General features: G+C 50.0%; 2 protein-coding genes and 1 long non-coding RNA gene across 3 annotated transcripts in view; 2 read left to right on the forward strand and 1 right to left on the reverse strand.

The window, feature by feature from the left end:
• LOC139054326 (uncharacterized) overlaps window positions 1-12,109 on the reverse strand; it is a 208,579-nt gene extending 196,470 nt beyond the window's left edge. Inside the window, exon 1 of the long non-coding RNA XR_011511144.1 lies at window positions 11,582-12,109. This is a non-coding gene — a long non-coding RNA (uncharacterized lncRNA). The remainder of the gene's footprint in view (window positions 1-11,581) is intronic.
• On the forward strand, window positions 8,827-16,427 carry LOC135901580 (uncharacterized PE-PGRS family protein PE_PGRS24-like). The gene is made up of 6 exons (XM_065431402.1): window positions 8,827-9,020; window positions 12,147-12,194; window positions 12,316-12,344; window positions 13,152-13,313; window positions 13,694-15,035; window positions 15,438-16,427. The coding sequence occupies exons 2-6, from the start codon at window positions 12,161-12,163 to the stop codon at window positions 15,692-15,694; spliced, it is 1,824 nt and encodes a 607-aa protein (XP_065287474.1). The 5' UTR covers window positions 8,827-9,020; window positions 12,147-12,160; the 3' UTR covers window positions 15,695-16,427.
• A 2,415-nt stretch (window positions 16,428-18,842) lies between these two features.
• Window positions 18,843-19,360, forward strand: part of LOC135901636 (uncharacterized) — a 101,892-nt gene continuing 101,374 nt past the window's right edge. The window contains exon 1 of the mRNA XM_065431493.1: window positions 18,843-19,179. Coding sequence (XP_065287565.1) covers window positions 19,056-19,179 — 124 coding nt within the window. The 5' untranslated portion in view covers window positions 18,843-19,055. The remainder of the gene's footprint in view (window positions 19,180-19,360) is intronic.

The following is a 19,360-nucleotide window of genomic DNA, read 5'->3' on the forward strand; positions in this document are numbered from 1 at the left end:
GTGGGAGGCCTCTCACTGGGCGCTCACGCGAAGACTACAAATGGAGTTGTGCCGGGTGATATGGGCTGGACAAGTTTTGATGTGAGGGAACTTGACACTGAAATTGAATATGAAGAACGACTGACGGATATGGAAGAAAATAAATGGGCTGGGAGAGTGTTGAGGTATCTGTACAGAAAAAAAAACATTCATTTACAGTTGAGGAAAAGAACTAGGAAGCTTACCAGCAAGTATGCGGCCTGTAGGGTGGGCAACACAGCAACAAAGAACGTCAAGCGGGAAGCCAGAGAGGCTGAAATAATCACATGGGGTAGCGACAATGGAAAAGAAACCTGGCATGAGTAACTACTTAAGAGAAAAAAACGAAATCAGGAAAGAAACAATTTATGATAACTCAAAGGGAAGCTCATTATTTTTCGAAGCGAGATCGGGATGCCTTAGAACAGGCACCTATAAAGCGAGATATAAGAAGGAAGAAGAAGCATGTGCTTGCTGCGGTAAAGCTAGGGAAACTATGGAGCATGTTTCATTAGAATGTGAAGACGTCTGCCCAGCGGTCGTTTAAGGCCCCACTGGCCTCCTTGAAGCCCTTGGGTTCAGCAAGAGCAGTGGAAAAATAAACATGTCCGCAATAGGGATTAGTAAGAGGCGATTGGACGATTGGTGGAAGAAAAGTAGGGAAACGACAGAAAACGGATACGTAAAAAAGCAAAGTTCGCAATAGGGGATCACAAAACCTGGTTGTGGGAGGTAATAGTGCTTTTTTTCTTGTTTAACCTAGGTAGGACATTAGGTAGTATAATAGCAAGAGCTTGGTGGCGCAACCCACCACCCTGTTCCAAAGGGGACGCTCATAACATCCATCCATCCAATATCGCAAAAGGGGGATTCGCCTACGTGGCGCGCGATTCCCAAGTCGGCACAGCAAAAGAAAACAAAGGGGCATTTTTGGACCATAGAAGTAGTGACTGCGATCGAAAATAGTTAAAGGGATGTGGCGTATTGAGTTGCTCGCTCGGTCAATGTAATCAGCCAGTACCAGCTCCTCTAATGCGAAAAGCACTGAGCTTTGCTGATCACTTCAGCTCCGAAACTAATTCATAGAGTGGCATTTAACCCCCCCCCCCTCCTCCCCAAAAATAAAGAAAAGCTACACTCGATCTGCGCGCAATAAATAAAAAGACGAACAAAAATTTTGTTTCTCCAAACGCACTTCAGCAAATAACATTTCTACAACGGTAACCCATACACGCCATACACTGTAAGCGTTCAGTTAACAAACTTAGGTGTGTTTCTGCAAACCTCGAATTTCAATGCTTACCTACAAAATCAGCGCGACTACCACCGTTGCAAAACCTGCTTCACTTAACATTCGTGTAACAGGCTCGTACAACGACACAAAGAAGCTCAACGCCTAACACGAACCTTTGAATTTAAGCGTAAAAGTACTGATTAACTAAGAAAAGAAGGCATCACGTCCTACGTAGAAACAACAAACTGATGGGTGTGCCCAATTTATCAATTACTTTCTCTTAATGCGCGCTCGATGGGGTCGCAGTCCGAAAGCCTTTGCGCTTTTACGAGGACAACAAAGCGTGCCAGACAAAGCGTGCTGCTCTCTGCAAAAACCTGCCACTTTGTGTCCCCGCAGCTTACTTACTCGTCCCTGAAGGGCAGGCTGTAAACATGGGAAGAATAGCCATTATCACTTTGTTCGCGTCCTCGCGGCGCATTCCAGCTCAGTGCCCGTTCGATTGGCCCGATTAGTATGCGCGTGCCTCAGCCAGGTTTAAAAGTTCGGCCACACCCTTGCTCGCGAAGACGCGCCCTGTTTTGTTGCGATCACCCTTTGGCGACACCTCCGTTTTCTGAACCGCCACAGTGAAACATTTGTCGCTCTGTGCGATGGCCTGCAGCTTGTCCTACGCGCTGCGATGTGGCGTCTTTTCGCTGCACTGAACAGTTAGCTCTGCTTACGTCACGGCGCTGTTTGCAAACACTGTTCCTTGCCACGCCGTCGCCTATAGTGCAGCTGAAACCTCCAGGCATTGGGTTCCTGTTCTGCTCGGCCACCTTGACATTCTGCTTTTGACGATTCCGGAACGTCTCTGCAAAGAACGCCCTCCGGAATCGCCACTGTCTCTACATCTGCGACGTCTTCGCTCGCTACATTCGACACCGCCCGAGAGTCGCTCAAATGCTGAGGCACGAGGGTCGTATCCAGCTCCGCACTGACTCCTTTGGAGTTGCTGGAGCAAGCAACGTCCCCACAAGGAGCGCTCTCCGGGATGGCTCCTGATTCGGTTTCGGGGGATAATTCAATTGCGCACTCTCGGAAGCTCGAGCCCAGAGCGATCTCCGGTTCCCTGTACTGTCGAGCCAATTTATCTGTGCTCACGCTAAAAATTCCTTTCTTAGCCAGGCCCTTCCCGACAGTACCGCTGGAACCTCGAATAGTCGCGTCCTTACTTTGCTCAGCCACCCCGCTATCTGGGTCTGCCTTAGATGACTCCGGCATTTCGCCCATATACAGATGCACGAGGAAGACCTCCAGCGACTCCTTAACCTTTACATCGCCGCTGGAACCAGCCTCATCTCCGCAAGGAATGCTTTCCAGAATGGCCCTTCTTTGTAGACAGACGACGGCCTCGCTCTCCACGTGCTCCACCTCTGAGTGTTCTGCTACGTTGCACTTCCCGTGCTTTCTATTCATTGACGCGACCCCAACCACGGCTTGTCGCTCAGTTGCCTCAAAAGAATGAATTTTCTGTTCATTCTCTTGCTTTGGACTGGAATAGCAAAACGGCGGCATAAAGCCCTCTTAGCTATATCCTAATTGCGGAACTCGTCGTCTCAAAGGGGAGACAAGACGTCGGACACTTTAAGGGGAAATATGCCAAACAGCTCAAAGGACCAATTTTCACGGTGAGGCGTTGAACCTCCGCGCAAATCTTCTCGAAAAGAGCAAGAATACTTTCTATGTTTTCGCCGATTTTGAATGAATACACGCAGCCTAGAACGTAACTGTTGCCCTCTAAATTTTTTTTATTTCCTTTCGCAATTTTTTCATCCGAATTCTATATTCTTCCCGTTTGCGTTCCTGTTCTCACTTTCGCTCACATTCCTCAAGTTCCTCGTCATATGCCCCGATCGCCTCGATCGCCTCGATTGCCTCAATGTTCTCCAGCTTCCTATTTGATTCTGCAATTTCGAGGCCCAACTCTCTGGCCAAGTTTAACAATTCCGGCTTCTTTAGTGGCTTCAAGTTCATGGCTGCGCTTAGTTCTGCTAGCTCTTCCCTCTACAACAACCTTGACGTACTCCGAATACTTCCGTGAGCGGTCACACATAATCACTGCTTTGTACTTCCCCATCAAATACGCAAAGCCAGGTAATGTCTCAGTGAAGAAAAGCCATGCACTCACCATGTGATATGCACTGATGAATCCTGACACTGTCCTTCCGAAGTTGTTATCCAGAGACGTTGGTTCTTGCCAGGACGAAGCGTGGTCGATCACATCAGCTACCAACCAGTCGCTCGTGAATCAGATAATGGTGACTGGCGTTAGCCGCAAGTTGCACCTAACCGCTAGCATCCAGTCGTTCGGACCCGGGCTATCGTATCCCATCACTCTCACCAGTTGTTGGGACCCAGGGTAGCGTATTCCACCGCTGTAAGCCATTTGTTGGGAACGAGGGTAGCGTATTCCATCGCTTTCACCAATTGTTGCGACGCCAGTTACTTGAACCTTGACCGGCGTTACTAGTGAGTAGCGTGGCGTTGTCGGCAGGCCAGAGGCGTCCCGTAGATCATGGCGATCAAGCAGTGGCAATAAGAGTTTTAGTGCGAAACTTGCACTGTTTATTCCATAGTAACTAAGTAGGAAAGCAAGAAGAGACTACAAGAAGATACATTGCGGGGCCACTTAAATAGGCCCACTAAAATCGTAGGCGGGACTTGGCTCACGCCAACGTCACTTGGTATGGACTGACCGGTCGGTGGTTGGCGGCTGCTCCCTCTCTCCTAGACGATGTTGCACATGCTTTCGCCTCCGCTTGCGGGAAGCCGTGGGTCCCGTTTGGTTCGAGGAAGGAGGTCCTCCCCTTCACTCGCACAATTCGTGGAAGGCGCCCCCCCCCCCCTCCCTGTCCCACGCACACACAGAGGGTTCCGTAATCAGTGCGAGGCGCCAGTCAGGCAGCGAACCACCTGAGACACCCACAAGAATTTGGGATCTAGCTACCCTGCGCTTTCCGATTGGGCATAGTTTTCAGATAATCCTATTTGCACTGGGTGCTTCACGCCAATCGTAACAGTACTGAGCTCCACTGCAAGTGATGTAGCACCTCATCGCGGCTGACGCCATCGACAATGCCATAGCGCCAGACTCTTGCCCTTGTTTAACAAGCTTCCCAGTGTGGTCAGAAACTGCATGATCTTCAGAGTCATTGTCACATTTTTTTCTTGTCAGCGTACACATGACTTCGACATGCGTAAGCCTGCACAGAAGTCGAGGGACTCGAACGCAAATCCTTACAATCAATCCGTATTTATTGTATTCTTACATGGGCGTACAAGGAAGAAACAAAAACATTGACAAGACATGAGCGCCGCAAACAGCTACAGCCCGCGGGTCACTCCTTGTGGTTCTCATCACGGTGGACGATACATTTTTAAACCAGTAATGAAGCGATAGAAGCGAAGGGAACGAATTGAAACGTAAGGGCGGTTCTCGAGGCATTCGCTGTCTTTACTCAAGTGTAGCGAAGTGTTTACCGAAAAATGAACAACGAGCAAGTGCAGCACGGCCCTCGCCGCAAGGCGTCGAACGGCGGCAATCGTATACCAGCAACACGACAGAAGAAGTCAAGCTGTAGTGGAAGGTATATACTACAGCTATGCTGTGTAGGTGCTGAAAGCTCCACTAGTATATCTTCGAGTTTTTTCGGCGTCGTTTGTTACGCACGTACTGCCATTTGCGGTGACTCAGTGGGTATAGCATTCCCCTCGAGCTTCCGGGTTCCCGGAAGCTCGAGGGGAATCGAACCCGGAAGCTCTAGCTTCCGGGTTCGATTTCAGGCGGAGGCAGCCAGGCATTCTTATAGGGCCGCAATCCATAAACACTCGTGTATCGAACACCGCTTTCCAAAGAACCCCATCTGGTGTAAATTAATGGAAAACCACTCATTGCGGTGTGTGTGAACATTACAGCCTAAACCCCTATGCCCCATCCCCACCTTCCCCACATACCCTTAATGTAGAAGACGAAAATGTGGATCCAAAATGGCGACGAGTCCCCGCTACTGGCCGATTTCACTCCCTGGCGGTATTAATTCTGTTATATCGGCGAGTATTTGCGCGCTTTTTCTAGCAAATGCTTGCTACGAGCTGCACAGTGTTTGCTCTAGGTTACAATGATTATTGTCCGTGCAGGCTTCCTTCTTATGTGCACGCATACGGAATGAGCATTAAAATTTGACTGCTAGCCCGTAATATTTATAACGCATGGGAACAGTTAAGCGCGCTGCAGGCTGTATGATTATACGGGCTTGTCTGCAACGATGCATGTTGCCTTTAATACTGCAGTGGCGCAGTTTAAAAGGCCGGGCGGTGCGTCTTTTACGCTTCCGTACAGTAGCAGCGGGCTTTGTGCAAGACAGCTTCCGCACGAACCGCGGCAGCAATACGGCGTCACGGACTGTGCCGCTTCTAGACGCCTGACTGGCCCACTTTTTGTTCAATGAATTAAGTGTTTCCTTGCTTCTCTTCTTCGTACATGCTTTGTTGTTTACCTTAGCAAGGTCGAGGAAAAACGACGCAAGCAAGAACGGGAGGCAAGAGTTGAAGCACCCTTGCAAAGCTCAAGAGAATATTGCCTCCGCTTCCGGTTTTATAAACATTAAAAATGCACACACGGGCGACGCATACGCTCCCCGGGGCAATCGCGTCGCCCGACCATCGAGGCGCGCAGGGCGGCCACGGAGCGCCTTACAACACTCTGCCTGTCTCCGTCGAAATGAAGCACGCCTTGAAGTAAGAGCGAATCGAGACCATAACTCCTGGCTGCTTTGAGCTGCGCACGTTCGCAGTGTTACGGAGCCCGCCGCGCCTTCGTTCCCTTCTTACAATCTCCTAAATTGAAATCTATATTGAAGAGAAAAGCAGAAGGGAGCAAGAGAGAACGAAAAGGCAAATGAGGCAGTGCGCAATCCCGTTTAGCCATTACGCGCGAGTGCGCAATAAACATTAGAGGCTGTATACGACCCTCGCTACTTATTAGATTTGTGCGGCGCGCTTTCAAGCTTATTTGGGTGACAAGCCTTAGACCGCAGAGGGGCTAACCCGTGCACGCGGTAGCAGTCGTGTGCTGTTTCATTGTTTGTTCGCTACGCGTGCATATGCACCGAACTTCCAGGACACGGGCGCACATTTACAATGGACGAGCATTTCGTTTCCTGCAAGCTTGTAGCATTTTGAAACGCTCGTTCTGTATGACGTTTCACTCGATTGTAGTGTTTCGTCTAAAATAATAATAATAATAATAATAATAATAATAATAATAATAATAATAATAATAATGATAATAATAATAATAATAATAATAATAATAATAATAATAATAATAATAATGAGAATGAAAACAAGAGATTTGTCATTCGCTGTCCAGCACGGCAACATAACGACACATCGTAAAAAACAGAAGCAGCCGCACTGTCGGAGCGCGGCTCGGAGAATACGTGTGCGTCATTTGTAGTGTGGCGCATTACTCTTCGTTGCCTTCAATAAATCAGACCGAGAGACGTAATTCACGTGCACAATTATTTCTAGTTGTTCGCGTGGCTCTTGAGAGAGTGCTTCTTTGGGATGTGGTCCCCGTTCCGAAGAAACCGCATAAAAGGACTATATGCGAGTAATTTATCGTAGTATCCGTTTAAGACAGATATGAGGACTGGGAAAGCATATAGACGGTTTTATTTATTTATTTATTTATTTATTTATTTATTTATTTATTTATTTATTTATTTATTCCTCTATTTGTTTATTTTATTCGGGAGAACATTATCCCGCACTAGTCGCGAGCTGCAGCTGTTACCGTGCAGGCACAAGGGATTTCCCCAAAAGCCTATGGACTTCACATATCGAAACAATAGAAAAGGAGGACATAACCACCATGGCTGGGAGCCGAAACCGTGACCTTGTGTTCAGCAGCAGAACGAGCCACTGAACCACAATTACGGGTCTTTCATCAAAGTAGGTCTTCTTCACAGCAATCGTGGACAAAGCTATACGAAACGCCTGTGCACTTCGTGACAATTTTGCGGAAGGGACAGCCAGTGTTCCACGTCAAATACAGGTCGCCAGGAGAGAAAAAAGAAAGTGGAAGGAATGAACGCAACAAAAATAAAGCGCACAAACTTTGCGCGCTTTGTTTAAGCTTTAACTAGTGCGTCTTAATCTGAAAAATTTAATCAGCTATCATCGCACAATTTCTCATGTTCGTAGGGGCGTCTATCATGCAGCGAAAAAATAGATCAGTTATCTCTACTGTGCAATTTTTAACAATTGTCTGAAGTACTTGCTGGTATAGTAAATAATATAGACTTATGGGTGCCAGTATCCAACGAGTGTTGGATACTGGCACCCTTCAAGCATGGATGATTCTCCCAGAAGAACAACGAGAAAACGCGTGCTGAAAAGCGTTAGAAGCTACGAAACGAGAAATACAAGTAAACCGAGAATGTGGAAGAGGAAATCGCAGAACACTTTAATTGTGTTTGAGATCTGTGCAATTGTGACAAGCCATCTGGATAGGGGCATTAAGAACGATATTCGATGAGTTCACCCAAATAATGATTTTCGGAGAAAGTCGATTCAATTATTTAGTCTCGACCTCTGGACTAATCTCCTCGATTGAAGGAAGAGCAGTGACAGAATGCATTACTCCTTCAGCATGCACAGCAGCGCAAGTGCCTACACGTGCCTCGACTGGAGTTATGAGCGCGCTGGGACGGAGCGAAAGCAGGTGGCTCTCATCACACGCGTTTGTCCAAACTTGACCTGGCAATGCCGCGAAATTGCACATAAGCCCATTCGTCTTTTCTTTCTACCTCACCCCCCCCCCCCCCTCTCCTTTCTGCGTTGGCGTGGCGGCAGCTGCATCCGAAAAAGAGCAGCCTGAGCCCGGGTAACTTCCTAAAAGCAGTCCTTGTCAGACGAGCCAAAGTAGTGAAGACAGTTGTCTTCACAAATATTGCTGCTACTGGAGGTTAATACCAGTATTACGAATGGCGCCGGCGGCAAGTATGAGTCTGCTATGCGCAAATGGGAAACCAGCGTCGGATTTTCTTGAAGAGCCGGCTTGCGCAAGGAGTTCTGTGAGTCGCGATCGACGCGCTGCGGTCTCTAGAACAGTGCTGGACTAAGCGATTGGCGCATCACACTCGAGATTGCCCGGTTCACCTACATGCACTCGCGAGCAGGAAAACGTGAATCTGCGCGCTGCTCCCCGAGCTGCCGCAACTCCCGTTGGCATCACTGGTTAAAAAAGCAACGCCATTACGAGCCGCAGTAAGAACCCTCCCGGCGCATTCCGGGAGCTCGCATACCCGGACCTGACGGTGGCCAACGCAGGCGGACGTGCGGCTTTGGGAGAAGCGACGCGATCTCCGGAAGCGAGGGTGCGGACAGCGCGAGGCGGCGCGCGTGGGAGCGCGGCGCGATTGTTCCAGCGCGCCGGGACAGCCAGCGCCAGGACAGGGCGTTGCGCGCGACCCCGGCCTTGAACCGCTATGACGGCGCCGCGGTGGGCGCTGTTCGTCGGGAACCCGGCGTCGTCGTCGTCGTCGTCAGGCGACGCGAGGAGGAGAGTGCCGTGGCCACGTCAAAACAAAAGCAACCGGTTTGCAGCGGGGAAGAAGATGCGGCCGAACCCTACTCCTATAAAACGCCCGTGCCCCAGAGCCGGAGTCTTCACTTTTTTCGGCCCCCTCCATCCGTTCAAGCAACATCCGCGGATCCGGTGAGCTCGGCCGCCGCTGGCATTTTTTTTTTTTAACTCTGCCACTCGCCGATACTGTTTCTGAGCTGCTCAGCACCGCTGGTGGGACTTTGTTGCACTGACTCCCGCTCCTTTTTTTTCCTCGTGAGCCGTCCCCAAGAGGTTTGGGCCGGCGCTGTATTTGCGGACAAGGTGTTCTGTGTGCGTGTATGTGTTGTGTGTGTGTGTGTTTGTCTGCGTGAGTGTTTGCGCCCGCCTCTGTGACTTAGCGTTCGAGAAGTGTTCATGTTGATACTTGGCTATCATGTCCAATTCTCAAGAAACGTTAGCAGCTTCCACGGTTTAGGAATGTGGGCATGCCTGTATGCAGATATTTTGGCCACTGTTAAGGACTTCGAGACCGTCCGAATGATTCATTTGAAGCTTATTCACACTACATGCTCAATCACATGGGCTCCGTGTCACCTTTGTTAGCGTAAGATGTGACCTGACATTCCTGAAAATTGTCTTTTACCAATGTATTCACCGTGTGTGTCGTATAAACGGCGTGGTGCCAAAGTGGCCGAGCAGTGAGCAAGCGTCTGAGCAGCACTGGCTCGCTGCTTGCGCATTACAGGCCTGTCCGATGTCTACTTTCGATTATCTGAGCCGAGTAGCCTCTACTGAAAAAAAAAAGAAATGTACACTGAATGGATGCTTTGAACTTGCACTGTTGCATTATTTCATGTAAGAGCAAAAATTATCTATAATTCGTACCCTCTGGTAGCACGATATCGACGCTGAAGGGTAACAAAAGTTTCGCGTTCTATCTCCGATTAGGTACGCTCACACACACACACACAAGTGATTGTTGACTGCACATAAAGGAATGGGGGGCGAAAAATTTAAATGGTTAGGCAGCTGCTATATGCATGCGAAAAGTCTTTCTTTAGTAAAATGAGCTAATTTCTTTAAAATACCTAATGCATAACCTGTTCTTTGTAAATATTGACAGTATCTTGTGTTTATTTAAAACTTGGATGAATTCAGTGCGGGCTAAAGAATAGAAGTTTTTACGCTCAAACAGCTTCGCACTACAAGAGGCGCCGTAAAGCTTCGGCTACATCCATGAGGCGATTTAATGCGCATCTAATTCGCCAAACGGGGGTGTTCACTGCAATCTGCCCAGCTCGGTCACTGCGGTGGGAGCTCGTGGCGTTACGAACAGCGGTATGACGCTTCGCTGAGCCAACGCTGCGGTCGCACTGCACATATTCTAAAATAGAAAGCCCACCCCACCCCGTCCCCTCTTGGAAAAGGAAGTTTCAAACCATCATTTGCGCATAACGCGTACGATGAAGGCTCTACGCTGTGTAAGGTCTGCAAGGCAGGCACGGCGTGACGCACACACATCTCCGGGTTTTGTTCAATATCCCAGCGGTGAAAAGAAGTTACGCAGTCGGAAACGCGTGCAAACGGATTACTGCCGCAGACGAGCGGCCGCTAGCCGAGAACAGCGAGAGAAAAATTGATTAGAAGTCTCATTAGACGGTTCTAATTGAATGCGGCTCGAAACTTTGTGAACGAAGCTTTCTACTCAATTACAAGCTAGAATGAAAAAAAAAATTAATGAAAGCATGAAGGAAAAGAATGTAACGAGGAGGAAGTGCTCGGTGGCTAACAGCAGTTCGCGGGAACTATACTGAAGCCTCTTTATTTATTTATTTTTCTGAAGGTAGCTCACTATATGGCTAAGTGAAAGTAACTAACAAGCTCGTTTTCAAGCAAGTGCTTATCATACACGTTCAAAGGAGAGTTGGTATTTGCATCTAAAGCTTACGGTGATTTCCAGCCCAAGCAATAAGATAAGGAGGCGTACGTTGACTTGTGGTTTGCTGGTGGGCGCGCATAATGTAAAAACGATAAACCTGCATTGAATTCGTCGGTGGCACTCGAATAGTTCAAAAATATCGCACGCGCAGTAACGAAGCCGCGTGTTTTAAAACACACCGTGCAGCTTTCTACTAGCTTTAGGGACTGCAATATTGAAGGAAATCGGTCACGGTGCGAAGGCTCAGTGCCAAATGGACATCAGTTCACACTGGGTGGACAGGATCACTCTGAACTATTTTAAAGGCACTCTCGCCGGCAGCACTGCCGAGGCCGGAGGAAGCCCTTATGAGTGCGTTTTGGGCGCACTTGTGAAGTGCTGCTCGTTTAGAGTAAAGCCTCCTAAGAGTGGGATGAAAAATGGCTATACAGGCCTGGTTTCGGTGGCTTTAAAAAGGACAACGGCTTTCTCCTTTTTGCTATTTAGCACCTCATAATTTTTACAGGAATATTAAAAGTGAACGCTCTCGAGATTACCTTCACAAGAAATGCATAATATTTTGTGCATTTGAAAGACTCCGCGATTGTGTCCGCAGCTCCTTCCAGATGAGTGCACTTAAGCGCTTTCAGCGTCTTTCAGCTTACACGTACCCACGTTCTGCGACAAATAACCTTACTTCAGCTGAGCATCTCATAATAGCGTAATGGTTCTTTTGAAGCGTTTTGCAATGGTCAAGACGCTATCTCTGTCGAAAGAGGGGCTCGCTGCCTACCTGATCGAGGAAGATGCGCCTGAGACCTTGGTGACACACGCCAAGCAGCCAAATCAGGAACTAATAGTCGGGGAATACTTGCGTAGGGGATGGGCTGGCGGCCGCGCGGCTGTATACTCATGCAGGAATGGCGATAGATAGCAGCTCTCGGCGAAGGAAACGTTTTGCTGTCTCCTTGCGCAAACTGCACAGCGGTATGATTTCGTCGTGATCATCAAAACACGCTTCGAGTTGCGCGCGAGGATGCCAAGGGATGTCGCAGCAACGCCTGCAGTAAGCGGAAAAATACTTTGCTGGTCCTTGCACGGCGGAAGCGATGGTGCGAGTGCACGCGTTTCGTTCCCCGCCGAGACCGTCAAAACAAGTCGTAAAGCCTCAAGGAAGCCCTTATGTAAAGTCTCGCGTAACGTGCAAAGTTGCCTGCGAGAACTGAATGACAGGCGCATCGTCCGCGGGGAACCTTTCCTTCTTTTTGCCCTCTTGATTTCTGCGCGTGAGGCGCCACTCTGACTGCGGGCCAAATGGCGTTGGCGGATCATTTATATGCTCGCGCCTTTTGTTTCAGATTGGCCATCAAAAATGAAGATTACCGCGGGGCTCGTGCTCCTTCTGGGTAAGTGCGTATGAGACGCAGCAAGGACTGCTTCTGCAGCCGCCGCTGCTGTCAACGGCCTTGGCTATTGGACACACGAGTCATGCGTAACTTTCCTTCCTTCTTCCTTTCCCCCTCGCAGCCCTCGCAGCACCTCATCACTGTAAGCGGGTAAGTGTCAAGCCTGAGGGGGCCAACAGTGCGCTGTGCTATTTCTTAGACCTTGTCGCCATTATGCGTGCCTATAGTTCCAGGAAAAACGAAGCATTGCAAGTAGAATAACTTTTCACGGACAGAATAAAAGAGCAGTAAAACACCGGTTTCGTCTCAACTTCCCTCACGTAACCTGCCCTCGTATAAAAGCTACGTTTCTTTTTTCTCAGAGTTATTACACCAGCACGAAGAGATGGATGGCGAAACATTTGTTTCGAGGAAGGCCCAAAAGCCACTGTTATATGAACGGAACGTCATGTTTAAGTGGTTTGTTAATGCTTTACAGCCTTCATCAAAACAATTACTATAAATATTTTCTAAGGCTGTGAAAGTCGTGAGGGATCCAGGTTTCGTTTTATTCGTGTATGCGCCGCAATAATGAGCTCAACTTGATTTGCTGTGAACACGATGGACACAAAACGCAGCCCCATGTGTCGTTGTACGCCTCATCATTCGGTCTTCTAACACCTCCTGCAAGTACGAAACAGCCCGAACTAGGTGGCAATGAAATACATTTAACAGCGTTTTCTCTCAAAGGCAAACACGGAAAAAAAATTTACCAACGCATACACATATGTCTTAAAAACAATATTAGCCTTACACGGTTGCCGTTTAAATGTTTAGTTGCTTTTTGTCAGGTCAGACTATTGGGCATTTCTCCTACCCATACCGCACATAGCCCGAATTGACATTTAAGAAAGCGTCATTTCGATAAGCATTTGGAACATCACATCCCCATTTGTTGTTTGTTGCCTCTACGTGCAGACAAAACGATGGGACGAAAGCAAGGGGCAAAATCAGGAAGGCTGGGTTCGAGGTACAGCTGGTGTCGACTACCCAGACTACAAGGAAATTCCCCGCACAAGTTTTCGCTGTAGTCAGCAGCCGTACGAAGGAATGTACGCTGACTTGGAGGCGCAATGTCAGGTAAGGCCGTCCAAGTGCATCCATTTTGGTATCGGCTATTTCAGTGCTATAAATGTGAATGCATGGCGCCTTATACAATAGCATTTGTTTGTTCGCTTATTTGTTTTTTTGTGACTGGTTATTAGTTGATTGAGAGGTTATAATCACTTGCATAATCACAAGTTAATGACAGACCCTTTTCATAGTTGATAAACTATTAAGCAATTATCTAAAACAATGAACAAGGTTCCCAGTCGACAAAGCTCATTCACCGATTAAAAGCTCACTCTCAGTTTCTATTGTAAGACTTTTATTCCTGCGGCTTTCAGGAATGCCTCGTGCCTGGTTTGCGATGGTCCTGTGGGAACGAGTGTTTAATGCCACGGCTGACGCCTTTTCAGGTTTACCACGTGTGCCACAACGGCCGAAAGGAAAGCTTCCTGTGTGGACCAGGAACAATCTTCAACCAGCAGATCCGTGCCTGTGACTACTGGTACAGCTTCGAGTGCGACGAAGCACCCAACTGGTACTACCTAAACGCCGAAGTGAACGTTGAGAGCCCGCAGCCGCTGCAGCCTCTGCCCGGAAGCGGTGGTGCAGGCGGTGCAGGTGGTGGTGGCGGCGGAGGTCGTCCAGGACCAGCCTACCTGCCTGGCGGCACGGGCGGGGCAGCAGGAGGCGGAGGTGCGCCAGGCGCCGGAGGCTATCCTGGCTCAGGTGGTGCGGGTAGATACCCAGGAGGTTCCGGCTCACCTGGATCCGGCGGTTATCCCGGTGGCCCTCGGGGACCAAGTTCTGGAGGAGCTCCCGGTTCTGGTGGCTACCCTGGTGGGGCTGGTGGTTATCCCAAAGGAGGTGCCGGCGGGCCCGGTGCAGGAGGTTACCCAGGCTCTGGAGCTAGAGGACCTAGCGCTGGCGGTTACCCTGGATCTGGAGCCGGTAGGCCTGGTGGTGGCGGCTATCCAGGAGGGGGAGGCTACGGCTCTGGCGCTGGGCCTAGGCCGGGCTCTGGTAGACCCGGTGGAAAACCAGGTGGCGGACCTGTTGGTCCAGCGGGATCGGGCGGTTACGGTGGTCCTGGTGGACCAGGAGGCCCCGGTGGTTACGGTGGTCCCAGTGGTCCCAGTGGTCCCAGTGGTGGTCTCAGTGGTCCCGGAGGCCCCGGAGGCCCCGGAGGCCCCGGAGGATCGGGTGCTTACGGTGGTCCCGGTGGCCCCGGAGGATCAGGCGGTTACGGTGGTCCGAGTGGTCCCGGAGGTTCCGGTGGTTATGGTGGTCCGAGTGGTGCCGGTGGTCCCAGAGGTCCTGGCGGTTACGGTGGCCCGAGTGGTCCTGGAGGCCCTGGAGGGTACGGTGGTCCCAGTGGCCCCGGCGGTCCTGGTGGACCTGGGGGTCCTGGTGGTCCGAAAGGGCCAAGTGGTCCCAAGGGACCAGGTAGCCTTGGAGGGGCCGGAGGTCCTGGTGGTGCAGGAGGCCCCGGTGGTTATGGAGGCTACGGAGGACCCGGAGCAGGGGCTGGACCCGCACCTGGTGGCCCTGGTCCATACTTGGCGAGTGGTGGTCCTGGTTCTGGGTCTTATCCCGGCGCTGGTGCGACGGCTCCCCAAGGTGGATCGCGCCCTTCGGCCGGAGGATATGGAGTCGTACCATCTGGGCCTCGCCCGGCGCCAGCCACGTATCCAGGTTCATCAGGAGCCGGTGCCTATCCGGGTGCAGGCGCCGGTCCAGGCGCATCAGGAGCCGGTAGCTATTCCCCCACCTACAGTGCACGCTCTTCGTACTCCTCCTCAAGCGCTTTCAACACCTATACCGATTCGGGCAGTGGTGGTGGCTATCCTGGCTCTGTCGATACGGGCGCGTTTCCCATAGCTGGAACAGCAAGCGCCGTGTCTCCGGGATCAGGCGGTAGCGTCTACGGCGGTTACACCAAGGTGACAGGAGGCTCTGCTTTCCACAAAAAGGGCGCTCTCGAGCTCGAGTCTCCGCATTCGCCTGGTCCCGGCTCGGTCGGCTTTTCTAAACCGGGTGCCGGTGCCCGGCGACCGATTGGTGGTGGTGGGTTTAGTGGTGGCGGTGCTTATGGCGGGCCCCAGTCTTTTCCGGGGTCCGGTGGATATGACACGGCACCTTTGTCGCCGATTCAAGGTGCACAACCCGGAGGAGACGGAGCGTGGCAGGGGCCTGAGTACCCAAGCCCTAATGCTGGCGGTGGTGGCGGCGGTGGTGGCTACTACACGTCCGACAGCGGGGCCTACTCGGGTGGTTCCGCATACCCCGGACAGGACGCGTCCGGCCAGCTACCCGGTGGTGCTCCCCAGAGGCCTCGAGGAGGAGGTCGGGGCCGCAGGCCGCAGGGTGGCTACGGGTCACCTATGATGATGGGCGGCGCTGGTGGTGACTGAGATTTGTCCGCGTGGACAAGTGATAGTGTCCACTTCGGTGGCTGCTATTGCGAAACTACTTCCTAGACACCGATAGCAACGGACATTATGCCGTCAAGGCTATGAGATAAAATGAAAAAATGACGTGAAACAGTATTTTTGCTGCCAGGCAGCTAGAGATCTCCAACCAGAAATGTCGCAACTTTCCGCTTAGTTACTTTTATGAACCGATTTCGGCTTACTTTATCCGAAATTGAGTTGTTTGTTTAGGGTAGCCATGATCGCTGTTTCGTTTGGGTATGTCAACTACATTGGAAGGAAATACTAACACACCGACTTCAGCCTCAGTGTCGTTTGGCAAAATCCTGCACCGAAACAAGGTGTTCTTTTTTGCGCGAATGATATGCGATTGTTGTTGCCTTTATTTTCGTTAACGCATTTTCTTCTCAGCTCTTGTTCATTGTTGTTACCATATATGCCATTTTCTCTTTTCATTGTTCGACTTAAGCAAAGACGCCTCGCGCTGAAGGAACGAAGCATGTTGTTGAAGGTGGTTGCTTTTTGCTCTTACTTCAGATTCCTATGTGTTCCTTACAGAAGAATCAACAGAAATGAGTTTTAATTTCGCGGCACTGCCAACACCGCGTCGGAGGGTAGCTCATCAAGACTACAGTAAAGTGCCTTTCTTTCGCGAAGCGAAAGAAACCGAGAGCACTGATTGTTGAATTTGAAAGTAATAAAACAAAGAAAAATATATGCTGTGCCTTCACTTGTATTATCTCTTCGAATTTATACCTTTTGTACCAGAACACCTAAGAAGCAAACGGTGGTTGTGCATCGACGGGAGTTACACTTCGACATGTCAGCATCACGGTCACCTAACTAATCCAAGAGAAAATGTAACAAGTCACCAGTCATCATTCTTGACTTTTTCACTTAACTGTATAAGTTTAGCCGGCTGCATTCCTTACAAAGAAATAAAAATGACATCTAAGGAAGACTGGCAATTAAGAGCTACTCTAGTGACTCTTCTACGCGTGTCAAGTTCAAGTTATGACGATGGACGCCATTGCAACTGGTATCGCGCATTGGCTGGAAATAGTCGTCAAAGGACACTAACAGCTATGAGCACCTGCTATATGTCTACAGCTACCTTTCTTGCTTTTTCTTTCTTGTTTTTTGCAGTTATCCGATAGAGGGTAATATGAAAAGAAAAGGCAGGGAGGTTAACCATGTTATACCCGGTTTGCTATCCTACACTTTGAGATGGATATGCGGGGAGAAAAGGAAAGGGAAAAGGAAAAAGTGAAGCGTACAAACACACATGTTCACCGCGCCGGTAAAAGCGGTCGCAGAGCCCAGTCATCTTTACAAAGTGCAGCCGTGATCTGGTGGCTTTCTGTGTGGATGGCGGCTAAGTTCACGGTCGCAATATCTTCTCTTGCATGACGGCTCTGCTGTCGAAGCGGCTTAAAGAGGCGCGGAAAGTCCGTCTTTCGCAATGAGAAGAAGGGCAGTAGAGGAGGACATGTAATGTGGTCTCGTTGCAATCGCAAAACTTGCACGAGGCAGTGTCGATCAATCGTGCTGATGCAAAAACACTAGACACATATACAAGAGACGCGTAGCCACAAGCGACACCGTAAAGTTGCGTCGCATCGGGATAAGCCAGTCAGTCTGCGCCTGCAACCAGGTAGGTGAATGCGCAACGAAGGGCTAAGGGAGTGCAGTCGCGAGTTCACAGATTCCACTGAATTCCAATGTTCTAATACATTGCGACGAGGAAGTAGATACGCGAATTTTGATACACCAGGATCATCCTCTTCTTATAACCTTGCTGTCGCCTGAAATACTGGCTTTGCTGCGCGCAGTAAGGTAGTGCAGGCAAGCTCCCAAGCGCAGATATGAATTGGAGGGGAAAAACGGCCACTTTTCGCATGGCATAATATTTTCTAATCCTGCAACGGTATTCTATGATCGAGAAAAAGAGGAACTGTTGGCTTCATGTGGTTATAACTGTATTCAGTAATCCGTGTTTAAATATAGACGGCAAGAAAATTTATCACATACTTTTGAAGATGATAAGCTTTCATTATACCGTTTTAAAGAATGTTCTTTTATCTTAACAAAGCCAGTCGTGTATGCAGTTACAGAATAAGGGAACAAAAATTATATAACTGGCAATTGAGCAGTACTAGGCTAGCACGCCTTGGTTACACCTTAGCGCTTGTACAGCGCGTGAGTCGTATCAAATAAAGCTTTCTGAGCCGTTAATGTGTGCGGATACAAATGAGAAAATAAAGAAAAATAATGGAAGAAGTTTTTTTTTCATTGCCAGAAAACCTTATATGCTCCATTAAACACACCAAACAGTTAGTAAAGGTATTAGAATTATTCGCACCCTTCGTGGTATATAGTTCTAAGTAGAAAACATGACGAAACAGAAAAAAAAAATTGTTTGTTGTTAATCTGCCTCAAGAATATGTCGCTTTGGCGGAAACTAGGCATTTCACAGGATGTACTATAATGTACTACGTGAGCGTATGCGACGTGCACTGTTGACATCGAAATATATTCTGTAACACCGCACCGACGTATATGGAGATGCGCGTGGTCGCAGTTCCAGCTAGCTCTTCGAAATAAATTCAGTGTCCAATCGCGATTGCCTACAACATAACATTGCGTTTATGTTATTCAGGGGAGTTCAATAAAGCTCTCTTTATTCACGTGCGGAGAAAAGACCTCCGCAACTCCTTGCCTGCAGGCGTGCTTTGAGCGAAGATATTCATTCGTTTCCCTTACAAGCCTAGTCTCCCACGATAACTTTGTACCGGTTGGCTTTGAACATTTTATGGCTGAAATATTTTTAATGCGCTTCTCACAATGCATAAAGAGTCCTTGCCACTCGCGCGCTGTCGATTTCACGTGGAGCTCCGGCCTGCAGAGAATTTGCCGACGCAAGCAGTGGGTGCCCGGCAGCCAGCCAGGTTCCTAAGTGAGATGCGCAAAGCCTGGCACTGCTGAGCTGGGCAAAACGAATGGATTAAAAGAATCGAGAACGAACACAAGCAAGGAAGGAATATCAAGTGAGTAAAGCGCTTCGTTTGTGTTTAAACGCTTCATTCATTATAAAGCAACTGGATGGAATGAGCCTGCTGTGCACGATTGACACTGCCTCGCTCGCCAGAACAATTCAAGCGAGCTTCGCTGGCGGGTGGTCGGGGCCGGCCGCCAGAGCGACCGCGTCGCTGGCGTCGCGCGCATCGACGTCCGGTGGCGGCGGAACCCTGGGCCCGGAAGCGCTCTTCCTCCCGGAACGCCAACCTCCCGCGCCGCGTGACGTCACGGCCGTGTTGGCGTCGGCTGCGCGCCTGCGCGAGAGATGACCCGGGGCTGCCGGCGCGTTCGGTCCCATTCATGCTGCAGAGCACCTAGCGGGCCAAGCTCCACTATGACCGGGCTGCTTCTGCCGCCGCTGCTGATGCTGCTTGCCGCCCTGGTTCCAGGTGAGAGCGCCAACACCGACGCGCCGCCCGGCGAGCGAGGATGCGATGCTCCCGTCGCCGCCGCCGCCTGGGCTGCGAGCGACGCCGGCGCGCGCCGGGAGCGCCAGAACGGCCAGGCCGTCGCGCGCCGGCCCGCTTTGCCGGCGAGCGGCGAAAATGCCGCGCTTGCAGCTCGAGACCG

Source organism: Dermacentor albipictus, chromosome 1 (assembly GCF_038994185.2).
Source record: "Dermacentor albipictus isolate Rhodes 1998 colony chromosome 1, USDA_Dalb.pri_finalv2, whole genome shotgun sequence".
In the NCBI taxonomy this organism is placed as follows: domain Eukaryota; kingdom Metazoa; phylum Arthropoda; class Arachnida; order Ixodida; family Ixodidae; genus Dermacentor; species Dermacentor albipictus.

Bases quoted from the DNA above. Each gene is read 5' to 3' on its own strand.
- LOC135901580 (XM_065431402.1), top strand. From the start codon at position 12,161: ATGAAGATTACCGCGGGGCTCGTGCTCCTTCTGG. The intron at 13,314-13,693 runs GTAAGGCCGTCC...ACGCCTTTTCAG, and splicing joins ACTTGGAGGCGCAATGTCAG to GTTTACCACGTGTGCCACAA. The intron at 15,036-15,437 runs GTAGCTATTCCC...CGCCGATTCAAG, and splicing joins TCCAGGCGCATCAGGAGCCG to GTGCACAACCCGGAGGAGAC.